This window comes from Bacillus rossius, chromosome 2, assembly GCF_032445375.1.
Source record: "Bacillus rossius redtenbacheri isolate Brsri chromosome 2, Brsri_v3, whole genome shotgun sequence".
Lineage (NCBI taxonomy): Eukaryota > Metazoa > Arthropoda > Insecta > Phasmatodea > Bacillidae > Bacillus > Bacillus rossius.
Window position 1 is genome coordinate 131,506,472 of NC_086331.1, and position 21,752 is coordinate 131,528,223.

General features: G+C 35.0%; 1 protein-coding gene across 6 annotated transcripts in view; it reads right to left on the minus strand.

Annotated features, from left to right (window-relative positions):
- Positions 1–1,451: 1,451 nt before the first annotated feature.
- LOC134529841 (solute carrier family 12 member 9) overlaps positions 1,452–21,752 on the minus strand; it is a 57,418-nt gene continuing 37,117 nt past the window's right edge. For 5 of the 6 annotated variants that reach the window (XM_063364340.1, XM_063364342.1, XM_063364341.1 and 2 more), the window contains exons 9-17: positions 21,256–21,454; positions 20,920–21,162; positions 19,701–19,849; positions 15,642–15,842; positions 13,199–13,307; positions 12,538–12,696; positions 11,795–11,883; positions 8,604–8,829; positions 1,452–5,852 (exon numbers count right to left, since the gene is read on the minus strand). In XM_063364340.1, the coding sequence (XP_063220410.1) occupies positions 8,631–8,829; positions 11,795–11,883; positions 12,538–12,696; positions 13,199–13,307; positions 15,642–15,842; positions 19,701–19,849; positions 20,920–21,162; positions 21,256–21,454 (1,348 nt within the window). In that variant the 3' untranslated portion in view covers positions 1,452–5,852; positions 8,604–8,630. Of the gene's footprint in view, positions 5,853–8,275; positions 8,345–8,603; positions 8,830–11,794; positions 11,884–12,537; positions 12,697–13,198; positions 13,308–15,641; positions 15,843–19,700; positions 19,850–20,919; positions 21,163–21,255; positions 21,455–21,752 lie in introns of all 6 variants that reach the window. The other variant, XR_010074718.1, reaches the window with a different exon arrangement.

Here is a 21,752-nt window from a genome sequence, read left to right on the forward strand (position 1 = left end):
GAGCGTTGAAGTGGATTGATACCAGCGATCAAGATGTATTCGGAATGGGTTCGTGACAAGCAAGGTTGACGATGATGCACGACTTGGGAAAGGCAACTCCGAGGTCAGGCAGCCCGCGGTGCCACGTGGAATATCGAACCACTCCCCAGTCCCCTTGCCAAAAAAGCATCATATAACCAGGGCCCACCTTCCTCACGGGTGGCACAGCTTCAAAGTGAACAGCAGTCCAGCTCAGAGAAGGAATTCACCCCCTACCCAAAATCTTTCTATTTTGTCCACGCGAGGAAGTTTGGCAGGTACAGAACTCGTACGTGTGCCGAGAAAAAGGACATTATATGAATTTTCATTTTTATAGGTAACAAGTTTGCTGCGCTTCTCTAGGCCATTTAGTGGCTTTAGCCAGGAAGAAAGACATTTAAAAAAAATGTGTGCGTGGAATTTCACACATGACAAGTGAAACTTCTTGCTTATTAGGTTTAGATATAGATAAATTATTGGTAATTTTTTATTGAACAAGAGATAATAGTAAGGATGCAGTTATGATCTCAAATAACCCTTTTCTGCTTCCTGTAATCTCGCATCTGTTCATTGGCACATTTTGGCACCTCTTTTGGTGGTTTATTCCCACTGCAACAATTGATGGTGGTGAGGTTGTAGCTTTTGAATGCATATGGCAGGTTTTCAAGTGTGTCTTAGACACACTTTGTATTTTATTATTTTTACTAAACACACAAATATGTGCATGAATATCTGATGGTTTCCAAATAATTATCTGGCCAGCATATGTGCATTTTATGTTACTGTTCTTTTTTAAAATAATAAATTTTGTTGTTTGACTAACATAGTATTTGTTAATAAATTGTTTTTATTCTGCTATCCTTTTTCCACACTGTAATGAATCATTTTCTCTTATATCATGTTTCCAAGTAGCAACACATATATACTTAACACATTAAGTGTCAAAAGTGATGGACTGTCAGAGCTTTACAAACTCACAAAAAATTTGTCATGTGTTTATTGGATGTCGTGTATTTTTTTTATATAAGTAAATAATTTCATATCTATGAAACAAAAATTTTCACAGTAGCTTATTATTTTTTGTTAAATTAATTTCATTTCTTAACTTAATAGTGGATGTCTATAAATATTTCCGCAAGTATATAGAATTTTTGCAATAAAAATTTACATAGCAGTGTTGCCTGAGTATACTTGGGTGAGAAAAACAAATTTTTTTACATCTATATCTTTCAATATATTGATTACAGAAATGTTTAGTTGTGATATATAACTATTAACAAGTTAGAAAAATGATGTCAACTCATAAAACAATTGGTTACTTTTTGGAACATTTTTCATATTAATAATCAAGTCATTTAAGGGTTTAAGCTAGTATCATAAAAAAAGGAATAACTAATTCACACCTTTTACCAAGAAAATAAACAAACCCATACTATTTTTTTTAAATCTTTATTTAAAACATAAGAAAGTTTTTCACTTGTAGGATTACAAATACAGATATTATACAAAGTGTAAAAAATGTAGGCCACATACTGTCTCATTATCAAACAATCACATTTCCTTCTCCGGAACATGTTACATATATGTACAAAGACACTACATACATAGATAAATTCATCTTGCAACTGTAAATAAAGGCAAGTGCATGAATATGTAACTGAAACATACACCGCTGCTATTTTACACTGCATAGTTATGCATGGAAAAGTTAAGTGTTATAAGGTAATGTAACATTTTGATTTAAGTATATTGCATACAATTTGTGTGTTGACTCTGTGCTTGAAAACTACAGGATGTTTGGAAATTACTAGGTATAAATTTAATAGGTGACATGGAATGCAAAAAAAAAAAAAAAACTATTTTTGTCAAGGAATATAAGCCTGGACATGCAACTCTGCAAAACTACAGGCATGAACAGTTCCGCGCAAATTTAAAATTGGCACACACCTGACCACTGCCCCATTGGCTGAGAGGACACACGACTGCAGCACTTTCATGTTCAAGTGGTCCGTGGGAAGCAGGCATCGAACTGGGAGCAGGAGTTTAGAGTTAGCCACATGCACTAGCAACCAGCTATCCAGTGTACATCACCCTTTGTGGTATCAAACTCCCAGTGAAGGTCCTATTTGGTACACTTCTGTTGAGAAAGCGCACTGATTCTGCTGAAATTCCTTTTACCTCCCTATACACATATCGGCCCTCTCTGCAAATGTAAAATCTGTAATCACAACACTGTGCTGATCTCCCAAAGCCAAACTTTTAAATGTACCACAACTAACCATCGTGCTGTACACCAGACTGCTGGATGCTAGTGTGTTTGACTAACTTTAACTGTCTGCGCCCCGCGGAGCGTTTAACTTTACCGTACTGGAATCATGTCCTCTCAGCCAATGGAGTAGTGCCCTCACGCTAACAAAATTCAAATTTGCATGCTACTGTGTGTGTCTGTAACTTTGCACGGTTGCGTTTCTGGAAACATGTTCCTTAACCAAAATAGCTTGTTTTGCAATATCACTAGAACGATGCCCTGCAATTTCCGAACATTCTGTACAACTAACGCTCAGGGTCGGGCTTACACTATCACCAGTTCGGTCTCCTCATCATATAAATGTTTTACCTCGGTCGTTATTGCCATCCACTTATTATTTTCACACTAAACACGTGATTTATAACACCAAAATTCCTCGCATATAAACCTACTCACAAACAGCAAGCAATGTTGGCTTTACAGAGTTATTGCAAAATTGTGTATACAAAGTAATATGAGAAAAATATTGCTACATGTAACTAGGTATGAACATTAACATATTTTATAACTTTTATTTACCAATAAATGTCCATGGTTAACTTGTCACAATATTTAGAAAAAACTTATGTACCAAAACTACAGTACTACTAATTTTAAATTACAAAAGCGTAAAAGAAAATTTAATATTATAAACTATTGTCACATTTAAACATCACACTTATTGCTCCACCACATCATCTATGCCCCAAGGAGTGGTAGTAGCTAGTGCATGAATGGTGGTTTACGTATGAATAGGGGGAATTCACAGCCATTGACTTTCACAAGTGACATGTACATATGACTGCATTAATGAAAAGAACACCACTAAGCACATTAACATTTCAAACACACACACACTTCTGATCAACTTGCAGTAATACCACTGTATAGTGAGTTATAGTCATAGCTAACTTCCTCTTACTGCTGTAAAGTAGAACAGAGGAGAAGACATGACTCAGTAGGTTACATATTTCATTGCTTCACAGACCTTGTGGTTCAGTAACACCTTCTTCCAAACCTTGAATTCCTGGCTGAAACTGAGGTTGACTGGGGCTTTGCCCCCACACGCCTGGTTAGACTCCTCTCCCTTCCCCGACCGTAGCCATCTTTCCTGGCATCTGTGCCACCGTCGTACGTAATCATGTGTATTCAAACACTGAACCACGACGTCGGAAGACACCCTGTCATGTAGGGGAAGCCTTCATTTCACAGACGAAAGAGCCGAAGTTCATGCTCGCTTTTTTTTCCCCGTATCTTTAATGTAGCTATCCTAACCAAATATACCGTCCACAATGTTTTAAAGTATTTATAATGTAGCTAACCTAATCTAATTGACCATTAGTATCCTTTTATCAACACCGCCATATTTATTTACAATGAACAAAAAAAAAACCCGAAGATGCACGATCGGGCGTTTGGCTCTCTCGTCTGTGAAAAGAAGGCTTCCCGTCATGTAGTGCTTCGTACCTCTTGTAAACAAATGAGTAATATAACTGTAACTTTTCATTTTTGTCCCCGAGTGTCTGCCTTTCAGCAGACTGGCTTAAAGCATCCTGTTTTTATTGCAATTTAATTAATTATGTATCCTGAACAAAGACGGAGTCTAACAGTCCCGAACGGACCCGAACTCGGGCGAAATTTTAGATATTAAATACTAAACTTCTGTTTGCTACTAAGTGTCCAGGGCGTGAAAGAACGTGACTCAATTGCGAAAGTGTCTTGTGTGTTCATCACTTATAACCCACGGATTCCTTGCTCAGCGCGAAGATGCCACGTTACTCTGTAGAGTCCAGTCTGACATCATCACCGGCCGAGGTAAGACGCATCGGCACCCCGGGGACTTCATCCGGTGACATCACTGAGTATTAATTCTGTTTTCTATGTGTAAATAATCTATATCACTTTCTTTTCATCCTCAGGGCTTGCCTCAGTCGGCAGGCTGCTTAATTAGTTATTATTTAACTCATTCGTGAGACTGACGGTCCGAATCTCGCTCCCACACGGGCAAAATCACACCCTGAGAGCAGTCTCTGCCGGGTCCGTGTGCCCTTTCGTATGGTGGCGCCCATTTGAAAACATAACCCCCTGACTCACAACAAAATAAAAGTGCAGTGACGTCTCGCTCTCCTGAACTACTTGGAACCGAGACCTGTTAAGATTACCATTTTCTCCAATTAGCAGAATAATTGCCGTAATGCAAAAGCATGTAGTAAAATACATCTCTGTAAGCATTAAGTTATCATGTCACACAGATTATAACATTTTTACAAGAACGAAATAACTAAATATGTTAATAATTAATTACATATTTAATTTTACCATACTTATTTGGACTAGCCGGAGTTTCGGATTAGCAGGATTCCCATTCATATTTTTTTTTTACAGTATGGAACAGAAGCTTTCTGCAACTGTAAAATATTTAATTTCTGAACTACAGATCTTAAGGAGAATAAAAATACTAAAAATTAAAGTATTCTAATAAGTAACAAGCAATCCTCGCAATCCTCTCAAACATTATGTAAAATAACTTTCAGAAAAGCATATTTCTATATAAGTAAAGAAAATCCATAACATAATAATAGTCATTATACAATAAAACCCTGCACTTTGCGAGGGATAAGTTCCATTACAATTTTTGATGAAAATATATTACACTATCACATAACTTAAAAACTAATGGGAGTAAATGGAATGCACATTATAACTTTATTTTATGTGTCAAGTACTACGGTAATACTGAGCTCAATAAGACAAAACTATTACACTTACAAACAAAAGGTTAATATTTTCAAATCAACACAAAGAATAAATTAAGAACTAAGTATATGATTCCAAATCCCTCAAGTTAATACAAAGATATACAGTTGGGCATATTTGAAGTCATAATTTAACAATCTACAATTTTTATTGATATTAAAGCTTTTAGCTTACTTTGGCTTTAATAAGCATTTTACAGATGTACTGAAATACAGAAAATATTTCACTGATACTATCAGCAGACCACTAAACAATCTTATGCTATTAGCTTATGATATTTCATACAAGAGTAGGTGTTTAAAAAGCATACAATTGAAAAAAAAAAAAAGAATTTTTTTTTATAATCAGAGGTATTGAACGGTAACTTTGCAAAACATCCATAATGACAATGGTAAAACTTACATATTTATTTAATACATTAAGTTTTATCTGAAGCACACTACTAGCTTATGAAGCAATTTTAATTAGCTCTCATAAGGAATGTATTAACTTTTCACTGATTTATATTTTACAAATAATACAAATTTGTAAAATGAAAAATTATTAGAAAGAGAATTTTATCTGTGTTAACAAAACAGACCCATGTAACAATTTAAAATTTCACTACAGATATATATTCAAAAAATAACTTCATATGCATCTATTAATTTATAATCTCTATTTGAACCATGTAACAGCAGTGTAACAAAATTCAGCTGCCCATTAACATGATTTGTACAAGATTATTGAATAATGCACTTAAATAAAACCACAGGATTGTCTTCGACAACTGCCTGGTCACTGCAAACATCTGCGAAAAAAAATAAAGCATTTAAAAGTCTCAAATAAATAACTTGAATTGAACTAGGAAGTAACACAAAGTAAAGAGAGTGATCTTAACTCAACCTTTACTGGTTGTATAGTTCTGGAATACACTTTCTGTTTGTGAATTATTTAAATTACAAATAAAGAAATTGAGATTTTTTAATTCACTGAACTCCATTTGAAAGGCTACAGAGTTGTGCACGTTCAGTCATCTTGCCAATTGGTGATTTCAATAAGGCTTAACTATAAGATTTATCACTTTCATAATTACATAATAAACTTTGCTTAATATGAAGAAATTCTTGTTTAGTTTCAGCTGTTTCAGAGTGCGAATCCATAGGCAGATTTTTAAGAACCGCATTTTCAGTCAACAAGCTTGACACAGAGCGGTTAAGGCCCCCGCCCACCCGGGCATACACACGGTGCGCAGAGCTTCAGGAAAAACAACGCAATTTCAAAACTGCTCAAGAAATCCGAGTGGCACCTGTTTACAAAAAGCATTTAAGAGTTTGCTGAGGGCCGAAAAGTATGTTTGATTTTGGATTAACTTTTTAAACGGCATTTATAGAAGAGTTAGAATGGTAAAACGCATGTTTTCAGAGTAATTTTTAGACATAAAACAACCGGTTCAGATTCTAGAAAGCACTTAAGGGACATGCATTACACCTTCATCTTCATTTCTCCACAATATAATGTTACGGTCACCGCTCAAATTTCACAGTTGTCCTGTGACGACGAGAAGACTGCGCGCCAGTCCAGAGGAGACACCGCGCTAGAAGCACCAGCGAGCGTCGCGCTTATCATCCCGCCTCACTGACACACATACACCCCTGACGAGGCGGGCCCCTTAAACCTTTCTAATCACGTCTTCTAATTTAAGAGCTTCAAACTTGACTCCCATGTTCGGTTGTTGCTGGACTCCAGATGGACTGGATCCGGTTTCTTGGGAGACATTCTAAACACGTTCATATGGCCGGTAGGGAAAAAGCTTCAATATGGATCAAAATAAAATCCAAAGAGTCAGACTGTTCTGGTATTGAAGTATTACATTTAGAAACTGTTTACATTGGTGGCGATCTAAACATGTTCAGGTGCACGTCTTCTTCAGACACCGAAGTTGATGCATCATTTAGGAATAATAAAAACCCCAGAAAATCTAGTTGGTCGATCAACGACGAATTAATAATGATGAATTTACATAACTTGCGATGGCCTCAAACAGCCCCAGATAGACTCAAACACATACACAGACAGCAAAGAGTGTGCACACACAAACACGTCTCTCCGGTTCAAACGCTCGGCCACTACTTAAATAAATATATTTAAATACACATGTGCACATAGAAACCAAATAAGTTTGAATTTGATCAACAAACACTGTTAGGCGACTACTGACAGTTATTCACGAAGTGTGATTTTGTCCAGGGGCTACGCCCCTGTGAAATTCGATGCGACCCCACTAACCCCTCACCTCCCCCTCTCCATGTCCTGGCATAATTTTACCCGTCCCATACTATACGTCAGCATGTGACGTGTGACATTTTGAACAGCGCGCCTTTACCTGAGCATGTTAAGAGTCAGTGCCCTGTACCTCAATTAAGCATGATTAATTATTTGTAATTGTTTTATTTGAGCATTCCCCAAGGGCTATGTTAATCTTTATTATCAGCATTTAAAGACTGAAAATTTAGTTTATTCGCATCCAGAAGGAATCTGACGTTCTGAACACACCTCGAAGAAATAAGATATTATCATATATTTATAATATTAAATGAAGTCATTGTAAAGGGTTTGTAGTGCTTAATATAATGTCCTAATTTTTGTGAAGGGTTTGTGTCTTGCTGATGAAAGTTAAGGATAAGAATGCTAAGTAGTGAATCTACAGGTTTATAGTAAGGATATAGTACGCTGAGTATCACAATGACTGTAGGCCTAAGGTTTGATAAATATACTTGGCTCTGGAGTGTGCTGGCATAGGCTTAAGTGAAGGCATAATATATGCCAAGCATAGCACTGTAGGCCTTGTGATTAGGAGATGCATGTTGAATATAAATTAAACTGTCCTATTAGCTAGCCTGTTGTAAATTGTCTACAATAAGGCATAATATATGCCAAGTATCACACTATAGGCCTCTTGGTAAAGAGGGGCATATACAATATGCATGTGCTTGCCACTCTAGTAGTTGTTGGGCCAAAGCATGCCAAATATTAAAAATCTAAGTATACTCATTTGGAAATTTTAGTTAACTATGCTATTTGGTTGGAGGTTTATTTTGATATAAAGGAGTCCACTTCAAGTCCAACAGAAGAGGTTTATGCAATTTTCTAATACTTATAAATATATGAAATATTGGCTACAGATAACAGACTTTATGATTTAGCGTATGTGTGTTTTAAAATGGCCAATACCTTCTTAATGTCAAACCAATTGGATTTGTGCATGAGGTGTTCTGGTCTTTAGTGGCTGAAGGAGGAAAACTGCAAAAAAAAAAATTTAATACAATGACAGAGGTTTTTCAAGTTTCTTTAAAGTTTTAAGTAGATATTAAAATTTTTCATTGTTCAATCAAGTGTATGCCCTTGACTGTTATCTAAACTTATAACAGTTTCAATTTTTTTTGTTTATTTAATCAATATGAATAAATTATAAAAAGATTTAAACTAGTATTATTTACATGATGGACATTTAATTATAAAATTGAATTATCAATAATACATCAAAGAATTCACTACTTACCACAATTTTGTCAATCACCGGCGTCAATCATAAAGTAGTAGATGTGACGGCACTCACACCATGTACAAGTATTGTGGGAGGCAAATTTGAAGTCAATTCAGTAAGAAGTTGCAAATATCTGGGATAAACCAATTCTTCTTCGACTCCACTCAATGTCGGAGGCTTTGGAAGGTACAGGAACGTCACTGCAGTTTCTGAACAAAGTTGATGCACCATCTGGTTCACACTGAAAAATTTATACAAAAAGATTGATTCTGGCTTATCACATCAGTACAGCCCAGCATGGTCAGTTCCACTATAATTTTACAAAATATCAGAAAAAAGGATGCTTTACAACCTTTAAGCATACAAACATTCACCTAAACAACAAGAGCCAGAAAGTAACAAATGGTGGATGTTAGGAAATGGTGCAAACTGCTCGCTGTTGCCAAATCGTGGTTTACTGTTAGACTTAAACAAAGTTTATAAACACGCATGTAAGTCCGGGAGTCTTCTGTTTCCTGCCCCTTTAAAGTAAAGCAAAGGATCACAAAGCATTAGTGAGAACTTTACCTCAGAACAATTAAAATAACTGGTTTTCAACCAAATTGAAATCACTGTTACAGAAATTGAAGCATAAGTTATAACAAAGCTGTAAGCCAGAACATTTATAAAGACCCTTGACCGATTGCTTTCCATCTCAGCTTTCATTATAATCTACTAATATATTGCCCAAGCTAAAAATGTTATAGAATATACTGCCTACTGATATTCAAGCTGACACTGTGTACAAACAACACCAGTTAACATTTTCACAAAACAAACTTTTCTACGAGTGCTACTTAAAAACACATCTACATGTGCGTAAAACAACCCAGACCGTGTCTCCTCGGACGGGAACTGTGAACCTGTTGCGAACATGTCAAAGTGACATGGAGAAACTCATATAGGGATGCAGTGTCCCGCCAGTTATTGGTATTCCACAATCACGTCTAAGAACATTACAGGCTCTGGTTGTAACATTGCATTACCTTTGTCATCTTTAAATATTTAATAAGAACTGTCACTTTTCATTTAAGTTTCATTATGCAGTTATTTTTAGATATTTCATAAGTACCAACAAATGGTCACCATGTTTCCATGCAAGGTGGCTTAGGTAAATACAGTATAACCCTGTTATAATGTTCCTGCTTATGTTTTCCTGCTTATAACATATTTTTGAAGTCCCAACATTTCCCCCATAAGGACAATGTATTTATTCCCTGCATACAACGTTTCACGAACTGTGCATTTCATTGCTTAGAACGTTTGCTCTCTAAAATTCAATAAATGCAACAAAAAAAAATGTTTTAAAAACCTAACTAATCCAACACTTATCCCACCTGTGAAGTTTAACATGTTAAAAGGTTTACTTTACAATTTATGTACATTTTTGTTTACAATCACTGTTATGCCATCGACGTAGATCGTTCAAATAGAATTGTATGCAAAAATAAAAATGTAATTGTGCCAGAACTCTAGCGCTACACGTTAGTGCTGGCTAACATTGTGTACTCGATAAATCGAAGGTACGTAATGTTTCCAGTTACGTGTTTGTTGGCACCCTTGTCTTGAAAAAAAATCCTTCTGTTCCTTGCCATTCTAGTGCTTTTTTCAGATGTACGTACATAGTCTGCAATATTTTAGTTTACCAACCATTCCACAATGACAAAAAAAGTGTTTTCTATTGCTGATAAACATTTAATCGATTTTATTCGTACGTAGGAATCCCCAAATTATACATTTTCAAGTAGTGAAAAAATTGTAAATATGCACTCCCACTCTAAACATCATCGTCACAAATTGTGAGACAATTTTACAAAAATGTTGCAGCGAGTCTTCAAAGACAAATAAAACAGAACCTGAAAGCACGACGAAGTTGAAAATTTATGGCTTGGCTAAGCAGATTCGAGCACACAGTGCAACCATCAGTGGTTTTAACATTAAATTTGTTAACAAAGCTTGATGAGTCCATTGGTAAAACGTTAAAACACTGACATGTGCTAAATTGATATTTCCTGCTTGCAATGTTTTTTTCTCTTGCTCCCTTGAAAAATGTTATAACAGGGTTAAACTGTAATAACATTTTGCATTTGGTAATATTTTAAAGCATTATTGATGAGTTATATAATTAAATTTTTGAAAGCCATGGAAATAAATTTTTACTTATTTTCAGCTGGTAGGCTACAATAAAATGTGTATCAATGTAATTTTAATTTTTTATTAGAGTCATGGACATATTTACGTATGTTGTTGGGGCCCGCTGTTCAATCTTTTTGAATGTTTTGAAATGAGAAATTTTTAACCACAGTTGGCAGTGTAGCCCTTTAGTGAGGCTTTGGTGTGCCCTCATTTCCACCTGAGAACAATGGCATTTTTGATTTGAACTGTTCAAAGGTGACCATGGGATTTCTATATTTTTTTTGTTTTAAAGTAAAGTTCTATTGAACATTAACAAATTTGTATCTGAGTTATTAGCTGTCATGGTGAAATAAGATTTTGTATAGAACTGTGTCATCAATAGTAAATGATGTCATTTGCATCTGGCTGAAAATAATAATTTTTTTTGCAAGAAATTCATTAAAATTTCCTGACAAATCATTGAGAGCATTCATATGAAACTTAAAAACAATTTTTGAAGCCCATAAAATTGATTGAAGTGTTTTTATGCATGAAACTAGCTGGTCATTGTCATTAGCCAGGCACGGTCTAACATGCTCTAGGTTTATGGTACGTCTGGCCTTTAGGCATGACTGGCGGAAAACATGGAACATTTGAATGGTCGCAGCTGTGAGAGGCTCAGTTGAACAGAAAAATGGGCCACTCATTTGGTATGTTATATTTACACATACCTTATATATATTTACACATTAAGGCTGTGTCTATGAATCACTAAGTAGACTGGAGTAGAAAATGACCAAACCAATATGGAGGAATGTCAGTTGCCTGAATTTTAGACTTGCTCGTTGCAGGACGACCCAAAAATAGACACATTAACCAAATATCAGCACTGATAGTTCTTTGTCAAGTAGATGTACTATTCCAATGAGTGAAGCTTACAACCACACCACTAACCAACCCTGGGGCAATGTGACAACACCAATTGCTTATACATATATCCATACATAAATTTTATTAATAAATTGCTCATACTCTTTTCACACTACACTCACCTGAATATGTACGACTTTGACGCTGTATCTGAGCTCTGCATCACAGAATATCCATTTAGCATGTTCGACAGGTCAGACCAACCTGGCACCTGTGAAGTGAATTAAATAAATCACAGAATGTTTTGCTATTCAAACTAAGCTTCAAATACATCACAGTTGTTGAACTCATCCTATTTCTTCATACTATTAGCAGCTGTGATACCAAATTGGTAGTCTTTAGTAAAGGCAAGTTCAAATGTTGTACAACTCTTCGAAAAACACCCACTTTCAAATTCAATTCTTTACATGTACCAACATCCAAACGCGAGCAAAGATGAACTCATTAAAGAACCCAAACGTTATCTTGTGCTGTATAGAGGTGATATCAACACTAACAAGAAACATTTCAAAAAGGCTGTAAATATGAATATATTTAATTTGGCTTGATACGCTCTCACAAGTGATGCTTCTAGAGTGCACGCACTAAGACATTATCACCAAGTGCAAGCATGCTTAGGAAACATAAAACATCCTACAGAAGGCCCAGCAACAACAAGTAATTCAAACATGATTCCAGGTTTTTCCTGACCACAAAAATTCACCTATATTTCCCGCTTTTCCCAATTTTCAAGGCTGGTGGCCACCCTGAAATGGCAGAATGCAGAATGGGAATTATAAGTTAAACAATGTTTAATACTTGGTATAAGGGTTCGGTTTGGCTAAGCAATTAGAATCAATCATAACACCACTTAAATATTACTCACCTCGTGTATCGATGCTGAAATACGCAGCTGTTGTAGAAGTTGCTCCAGACGCATGTAATTTTCATTTACACTCGAAAGTCCAGACTGATCACTGGACATACGAGGCTGATGACTCTGACACATAAACACTCGTAGCTGAAGGCTCTTCCAGCCGGGCAGCTAGAACCACACCAAACTAATCAGTTAAAAATAAGTAAGTTAAGTTGAGTTTGTACCATCTCCAATAATTCAAGCAAGAACTTACAACAAAAATCAATTATATTTTAATGTAGACTAAATGAATAGAAAAGTTATCACCATTTAACCCAAAAATTTAGGACATTTCCGAAAGATCATCATCCACACTTTTCTTACCTTCACTTCACTTTTAAAAAAATTCTTAAACTGTAATCAAAATGTAAGAAAAACAATTCTAAAACATAAGATAAACATGGCTAATCAATGTATGCTCCATGCATGAATTAGGGCTTAACATCTCACTAACATCAGGGTGATTAGGTATAATATGTTGAGATGAGGATAGAGCATTGACAGAATGAATATGAGCTAGTAATATGCTCTCCCTTTTCATCCTTTTCTATTCTCCTCCAATTCCCTTTCATCCACCTACTTTCTCTCTGCACTCCACCCTGTTACCTCGGGCAATTCATTAATGACTTACCATTTTCAGGATACAAGAGAGCTGCAGCATAAAAAGACTTGTGGTGTCAAATGGGTCGTCATTTCCAGGATTGAAGAAATTTATAGGCCAAACATCAATGCATGAAGACCTATAAGAATTATAATCAAATGTTATAGATAAAATAAAGCTAAAAAAATAAGTAAAAAAATAAATACGAGCATTGAAATATTAACAGCAACATACCGTATTTACTCGCATATAGGTCGTGGCAATTTTACCAGATTTGATGGAGAAAAAATAAAGTGTGACCTATATGTGAAGAAATTTTTTTTTTTAAATTTTTGAGGATTTTTTTTTTGCAATATTTTGCTTTAAAATGCGAAAAAGAAGTTTTTATAGGTATAGGCAAATTTATTTACAATGTACACATACAGCGAAACCCCTTATTTACGTTACCGTTATTTACGTTTTCCCGTTATTTGCACTATATTCTTCAGGTCCCGTTTAGTTCCCATTTAGTCCAATACAATACTTTCACGCAAATTACGACTAAAAAATCAAATCCATCCCGCTATTTACGTCACGTAACAACCATAAACAACCAGAAACTACAAAGGGTACTTTAAGAGTACATAAGATTAGCTAGTAGTCCCTCCCTCTCTTTTCTATGAGTAGGCCTAAAAACATCGTGAAAAACGTAACGTTTATAGTCGGCAATGGACATTTTAAATCACAAAATATAAATATTTTATAACATGAAAAGTTGCTTTTATTTCTAAACATGTAATAATTTAAGCCTAGGCGTGTAAAAGTCCGAGTAATTATAGCAGGAGACAATCTAAAATGCACAAGGGAAAAACGTAAACTCACGAATGTATGAACGTGGCTGATTGTTAATTTGGTACGAGACAAACTTCACAAGATAAAATGAGCGGAGTCTTGGTAACTGTTTTATACATATTTTATAATTTCGGAAGTATTGTACAGTTGACGCATATTTTTTAAACTAACAATTTATTTCTGGGGATCGTAATTAATTAATTATTGGTATCAAGACATCAAGATGGACGTAAACTTGAACATGTCACGGCAGCGAGAAAACTGGTGCGTATACCAATAAACTGGTATTAGAACTGGACAAAACTGGTACACGGGAGGTGGAGCTTATATTTTTTTCCGCTAAGTTCGCATCTATTGGCTGGCTGCTGATGCAAGGTCACAAGTCTGGGCAGAGCGTTGAGTGAGTTATACTGCGCATGCGCAGCTCAGTGAACAAAGAGAGCCAGCAGGCGTGCCGTAACAGCAGCTGATCGAGTACAATGACCTTTCTCCGCGCACGGCGCACGGCGCGGTAATGAATTACCGGTGCGACCTATATGGGGGGAATCTTAAATACCAAATTCAAGACCTCAAATTAAGGGTGCGACCTATCTGCGATGGCGACCTATATGCGAGTAAATAAGGTACTTTCTCTTAAAAATAAATCTGTTATTATTTTATTATTCTTAACCATGAAAAAAAAGTCTCACAACTAGAAAAAAATGATACAACAAACAGTTATGATAGTAGCTCAGGTTATTAACATCTTAAAACCTGAACACAATGAGCATAGTTACCCTCTTTTATCGCATAATCGTCGCACCCATATTTTAGGCAGTCAAAATTGGGATAAAAAAAACTTCTCGCATAAACGTCGCATGATGTTTTTGGTCCCGCTATTAGATGCCGAGCACTTTGTGTAGGTATCCTTTCCGTATAAAACTATGTGTGTTAATGTAGAAATCTAATATTTATTTGGACATTACCACTTACTTATTTAATTAACGGAAATACGAAGTTGTCTGACGTGTAAATTTTCTTTTAAAGACGTTTTTAAAAGTTATTTCCTTTATATAACAGTCTGCGTCGCCGCGGTGTACTGGTGTAGGTATATTTTCCGTATAAAACGATGTATTTTAAAGTAGAAATCTAATATTTATTCGGATATTACCACTTATTTAATTAACGAAAATACGAAGTTTTCTGACGTGTAAATTTTCTTTTAAAGACTAGGTCTCCTGATTAACCCCAGGGAATTATTAATATTTGTCGCATTGTATTTTAGGTCACACAAAACCACTTTCATTATTTAAAATTTGTATACATGAAAAAAAAAAAATTGCTTCTTTGAATATATGATCATACTACTCAAAATCATTCCCGGATTCATTTATGTCATTACTTAAAAACTGCTTGAATTGAACAGTGTTACTTAGATGGACATGTTTAGTCTGTTTAAAAACCCATTTCTCTCTCCACACAGTAATGCTTATGTATGTTACTAAGACGCAGCCAGCAAAGATATTTTACAAAATTAATAGAATTTATTTTTTTGAAATCAGAGACTTATGAATTCTATTATAATTGTAAGATAGTCACAATCTGCACTATGATATACCCAAATTAACATACAAAATAGTAGAAAAGTACAGGTAATACTAACTTTGTAAATTCATTTTTATCAAGATTGTGGAAATAACGGCACAAACACAGGTTTTTTCTCATTTTGAATGTGTCTGTCACCATACCAACAAACTGACAGACATCTATCTCCCTTTCATCTCCTGATGAGCGAATCGCAAACAGCCGTCTGTGGTTTGCTCCTGACACATCTTTAAACAAATCTGTCTGATAGTGTGAATCACTGCAACAAAAGGAAATAAAAATATCAGTCAAACAAAATAACTACAAAGGTAATTGGAACAAACTCAAAAGTAAAATAATAATACAGGTATGAATACATAAAAACAAGTTACCACTAATCACATACACATGAGACAAAATAAGTTAATCATGATAAAACAAGGGTCGTATGGTTAAAGTAAGGTTTTATGTGCATAGTCATGCTTTTAAGAGGGTTAAGGCTGAATGGGAGTAGGAAAATTTTGCGGACCGCAAAATAATTCAAAATAATGAAAAATTCAATCCATTTTCATGTAAACATAAAATGTTTTACAAAACAGCTTTATTTGCGAAATAGTGATGAAATCAGCTTATATCAACATTTAAAAACTTAGTTCAACTTTTTGTACATTAATGGTGGCAACGGAAATTGTAATTTAGTCCAGCAATTTTTCAAATACATTCGCTGAAAATTTCTTCTATAATCTGAAATCATTATTTGTTTGTTCATTTAGTCTTTGAGTTGTAACATCTCTTTTGTAGTTAAAAAATGCAGCAAGAGGCCTGCTCCTGTGTCACATGGTGGTAGATTGATTGTAACAATTGATTATTATACAGTTGCAACAATCACATTCTCTTCCTTTCATGTCCATTGTGAAAAAGTGGCCATGTTGTTTGTTATTTTTTCCATACCACTCGTACATGCGAAGAAACCAATACAAATACCTAAATAATTATTAATGTTTTCAATTTCAAGCGCCTAAAATCATCCGTGTTTTCAATCGCCAACACTGTTTTTTTTCCGCTACCATTTCGCAAGACAGTAGTGAAATAACTTTGATTACTTAATGCTTAAAATGCAGTGTCTGAATGTTACTGATAGAGCTCATGAATTTTTTTATGCCATTATTATTTGTTTTGAGTTTGAATAGTTGTCAATTGTGCATTTTTGAGTGAGTACATGAAGGTTAAAATGCATTGTTTGTGTCAAATTTTTTTTTAACTTTACCCACAACACAGCCATGTATGGTCCAACAAACAAGAATTGTGATATTCCCATACATCAAGAAAAAAATATTTATAACTACACACACACATAAATATAAAATTAACTGAAATTATTTTAAAAATGAAGCAAAGGTTTAGTGCATAAATAGCAGTTTTTTTTGCAAAAGTTCTTTAAGCATTCAGCAATGAATTCAGTCATTCATACATAGGCATAAACTAATTAAATTAAAAAAATAACAGATATAATTTGCTTAATTCATACTTTCATTTGAAAAAAATTGTTAATTATACTTGCAATTCAATTTTTGTGTGACTTAGTCTAAATTCATTTATATATTACCTTAAAAAAAAAGAGTTATCTTAAACGTATTTTTCTTAGCAAAAAGGGGAAATTTTTATGTTGATTTCAAGTAATAGTTTACAGTGAAATCAGCTACTTTTATCTACCTTAAGATTGGGACTCTAGTGATGGGACTTACCAATTTTAGATGGTTTCAAACCACTTGCGTACTGCTTGTTGCTGATAAATGAAGTCATGTAAGAGGTTGTGTTTGGACTATGTCACACAATAACCGAAACTGTGACAAAGTGCCACGTTCGTTCAGTCAGCATGTGAATGTCTCACATAAGGAATAAATCAATAGTTGTATAAAAAAGCTTATGGAAAATGTATACCTCCCGTGTGTTCACGGCCGTGTATTCTCAGTAGTGGCCGTGTGTTCTTGTCGGACGGAAGTGTTTCGCGTGTGCCCCAAATGCACATGACCTTTTCTTGTCTACTTAGTTTGTTCACTGTATTGCCAACATTATTTACTCATTATTGGAACAATCGGAATAATGTTGTTTTACCCCAACATAATGAAACAGTTGTCGATTGTGTTCAAGAAGAATTGAAAAATATGCTCAAATCACCTACAAAGAAGAGGGGAGCTTGCTCCACTGCAAACCACGATCGGCCTATGCTGTCTCTGAAGTTGGACGAGCAAAAAACGGATGATCTGGTAAAAACTGTTAATTTGTTGTGCACTACGGTTTGACGACCTCAAGAAAGAAAACCAAGTTCTTAAGATGTTACTCAACGACTCACGTGCGGAAACAGCTGAGATTAAACGGGAACTCATTCAATTAAGGAAAAATTTAATAGCAAATGATACCAGTGAAAAATCCTACAGTAAAGTTTTGAAGAAACCTCTAAACATGAACAAGGTTGTCTATTTGGAAACACCCGGTGGCTCTGGTAACTGCTCTTCGACTAGTGACCCACATATGACTCAGAGCGAAAAGCATGATGTCACGGCGGATACAATTCCAACCAGTCAGTTACAGACAGTGATGGCTTCACTGCTGTGCAATATGCACGGAAACCTGGCTCTAACACCAACTCTGGAGTGAAAAATGAACCTGAACGCAAGAAAATCCCCTCCTAGTAGGAATAAGAAATATCCCTACACTGAAAACTGTAAACAAACCAACTCAATAAAAAAAAAGTCTTGTTCGTTACATGATTTGATCCTTTCGTACAAGATCATGAATTTGTTGAGTTTATAACAAATGAACTTAATCTGTCTCATGTGAAAGTAGCTAAACTCAAGACAAAATACAACTCTTATATATTTCTGTCCTTTATGAAGATTTCAACAGAATTAATAACACACTGTTTTGGCCCAGCGGGTGTTTAATCAGCCACTTTTACGGAAAACTTCATCCTGATCCAAATCGCTAGTCTCCTCGGGAAAACGCCGTCAACGTAGGTAGGCCTAACTCCACACCCACGCCCGCTGATGACTCAACCGTCCTGACCCCATCTCTGGTGCCTGGAGAATCACTATAATAACCCCAGTGCTTTCAAACAAACAAACAGCCTGAATTACTATATCAAAACGTAAGAGGACTTCTGACTAAATCTACTGAACTTTTAGAAAAATCCTGTTAATACTCATTATGATACAATTTGTTTAACAGAAACCTGGTTTAACGACCAAAGTATCAATTCCACTACTTTACTGACCAATATGTGGTTTTTTAAATGACAGAAATCCTACCTTGAAGTCAAAGGAATGTGGTGGTGATATTACAGCCGCAATTTCGTCTACACATATATAGTTTAGAATCTCCTGGAATCTAAGCCGCCTGGCTTGAAGTTAAGCTTATCTCCAACCAAATATTTTATCCTCGGTAATGTTTGACTACCACCTAATACACCTACTGGTTTCCAAACTCATTTTGAGTTTTTAGAAAATAAACTATCATTGTATCAAGAAGACTGAATGATTATTGGAGACTTTAATGGTCCTGGTGTTGACTAGTGCAACCAACAATTCATCCAAGTCCAACATAAAATGAAGGCACAGCATCTTCTCAATTTTGCATCAAGTCTCTGACTGACACAACAAAATAATAATTTACTACCCATAAATCTTTTATTACGAACCTTTGTCAATGTTCAGTAATCAAAGCAGATGATGCCCTTGTCAATGTAGACTTATACAATCTTCCTTTAGTTATCAAACCCACTTTTGATAGTGTTGTTGTAAGTCAAATTATGTGATTTCTTTTAGATCCTACAAAAATGGTGATTGCTATAGATTCTATAATGCTATAAAAAACTATATAATGTATTATTTTATACATTTTGCCCTATGGCAAATAATTATAACAGGGTTCTACAGTAGCTATAAAAATTAATAAATTAATAAATATGGTTTGGCTATCATTTATATATATATTACTTTAAGCAGTTAAAGGCAATAGAAATAAAATAACATAAAAATATAAAATGTACATTAAATTTCTGATTATATACTCTTAAAGAACAACATTCAACTGTGATATATTTGGGTGCACATTCAAAAGCAATGGATGAATAACTTACCTTTTAAAAAAGTCAACCGGTATTTCATTATCATAGAAACCCAGAACAATTGTATTTGGTTTCATAGCTCCAAGTCCTGACATACGAATAAGATGTTGCAGTCCTTCCCTTACTGAGGTGCACACAGTCAGTTCAACAAATGCTTTAACCTGGAACCAAATGATCATTAAAAGAATTGTGCGTGCGGAGTTCACGCACGACAGAAGTGAAACTTATTGCTTTTTAGGTATAGATAGAGATAAATTATTTTCATTTTCGATCAAACTAACCACATAAAAATGAATGATAATTATTAACTCAATTGTAAAAATTAGTAACTCTTGTCCACATGACTAAATAAATTGCAGATACTTTAAATAAAAGAAAAAAAAATATGGCGGCGTCAATCGCTAGCCGTTACGGAAACTGAGGAGTGGACAAACACAAGCAGCGTTACGAGAATTGCCACCTCTCCCCTGCCGTCTCCCCTTCCGGCCGCTACAACCAGCATACAGCATGCTCCGCTACGTACCTATCCCCCTTCCTTTGCCCTTCCCTTTCTTGCTTCTTTCTCTGTTTATTTCTTAACTCTACTTCTTTTTTTTTTTCTTTAATAGTTTAACTTTTGTTGATTCTCCCAGTATTGCCCCCTAACTCCAGCCTCAACAGCACACAAAATTTGGATTTTTTTTTGCAAGACTTTCCTTCCTTTTTTACAAGTGACTGGGTAGGCAAACCACAGTAAGCAAAGGCAAGGGGAGATTGTATTTTTAAAAAGAATAAAAATTACAGGTATGTTATACCTTCTTTAATGAAGCTAAAAAGACATTTCACATGTATAGACAAAATATTATTTTTCAACATTCTCATCACTTGCATATAGTAAACCTAAATAGTTCTACAAAGTTTTTAACACAATTCCTCATTGGTTGGACAAAAACAAAACAAATTCTGTGAAAATGAAAACTTCTTATCTGAACTGATTTACAAGCTCAAAGTCTGTAACATAAAGATGGATGGACAGACAAGAGTTGCCACAAAAATAGGGTGCCATACTGTTACCATGAACATCATCACTATATCTATAATTAGTATGAAATGGCTTCTATGTAAATGTTCTTATATGATAAACAGTATTATATTCAGTTATTAAATTCAAAGCAAAAACAACTACTAAATTTATAAGTATGGATAAGTAGAAGTCAACAGCATCATACAAATTCCACGCATGTTTCTTTACCTTCAAGTGATCAATGACAGTCAGCCAATGTGTGTATTCTTCCAAAGTTGGGTCTACATCAAAATCATTCAATCTGCCGACCTTGACGTGACCCAAGACATACAGCCCACTTTTCTTCAGGTCATTTACAAAATGAATGAGGGGGCATGCGGAACTTGGATTCCCCACCATCAACAACATCTGAGGCCGCCAAAATTTTACATGATCCTTACGAGAATCCAGAAGCAGAAGATATTTTCGCACCTGTCACACACAGAACAAACGTCATAGGAATATTAAATGAAAGTTACTTAAAATACAGTCATGTAAACAAAACTGCTCAAGTCCCATCAGTACCTGGTGAAAAATCAGTGCCTGTGATATTGACCCCCAATTGGCAGTTTTTGATGGTGAAAACAGATGAAGGAGCACTACCAGCATGAGGCACAGAACTATGCTCGATGAAGCATAGATGGCATTAATTACAAACATCATTATGAGCGTTCCCAAAAGCCCAATCAAAGCAGTATGCCAAGTGAAAAACTTGAATGAAGGCCTGAAACAAACCAAAAAGAAATTTAGAGCATTTTATACATAGGTTAAATACATTAATAAATTTAGCAAGAAGATACATTTCATACATACAATTAAAGTTTCTACTGTGGTACTATGTATGTCAGACTTTACAATTAACATTAATTTTTTAAATTAATATTTTGAAAAATAAGTTATAGCACATTAGGAGATCTACTATAGTAGATTAAATTTGTAAGTGTGCACAACATTAATATCAGCTTTTTCATAATGAACGATAAAATTAATTTCCCTCTAATTTTAGTTAACAAACAATTTAA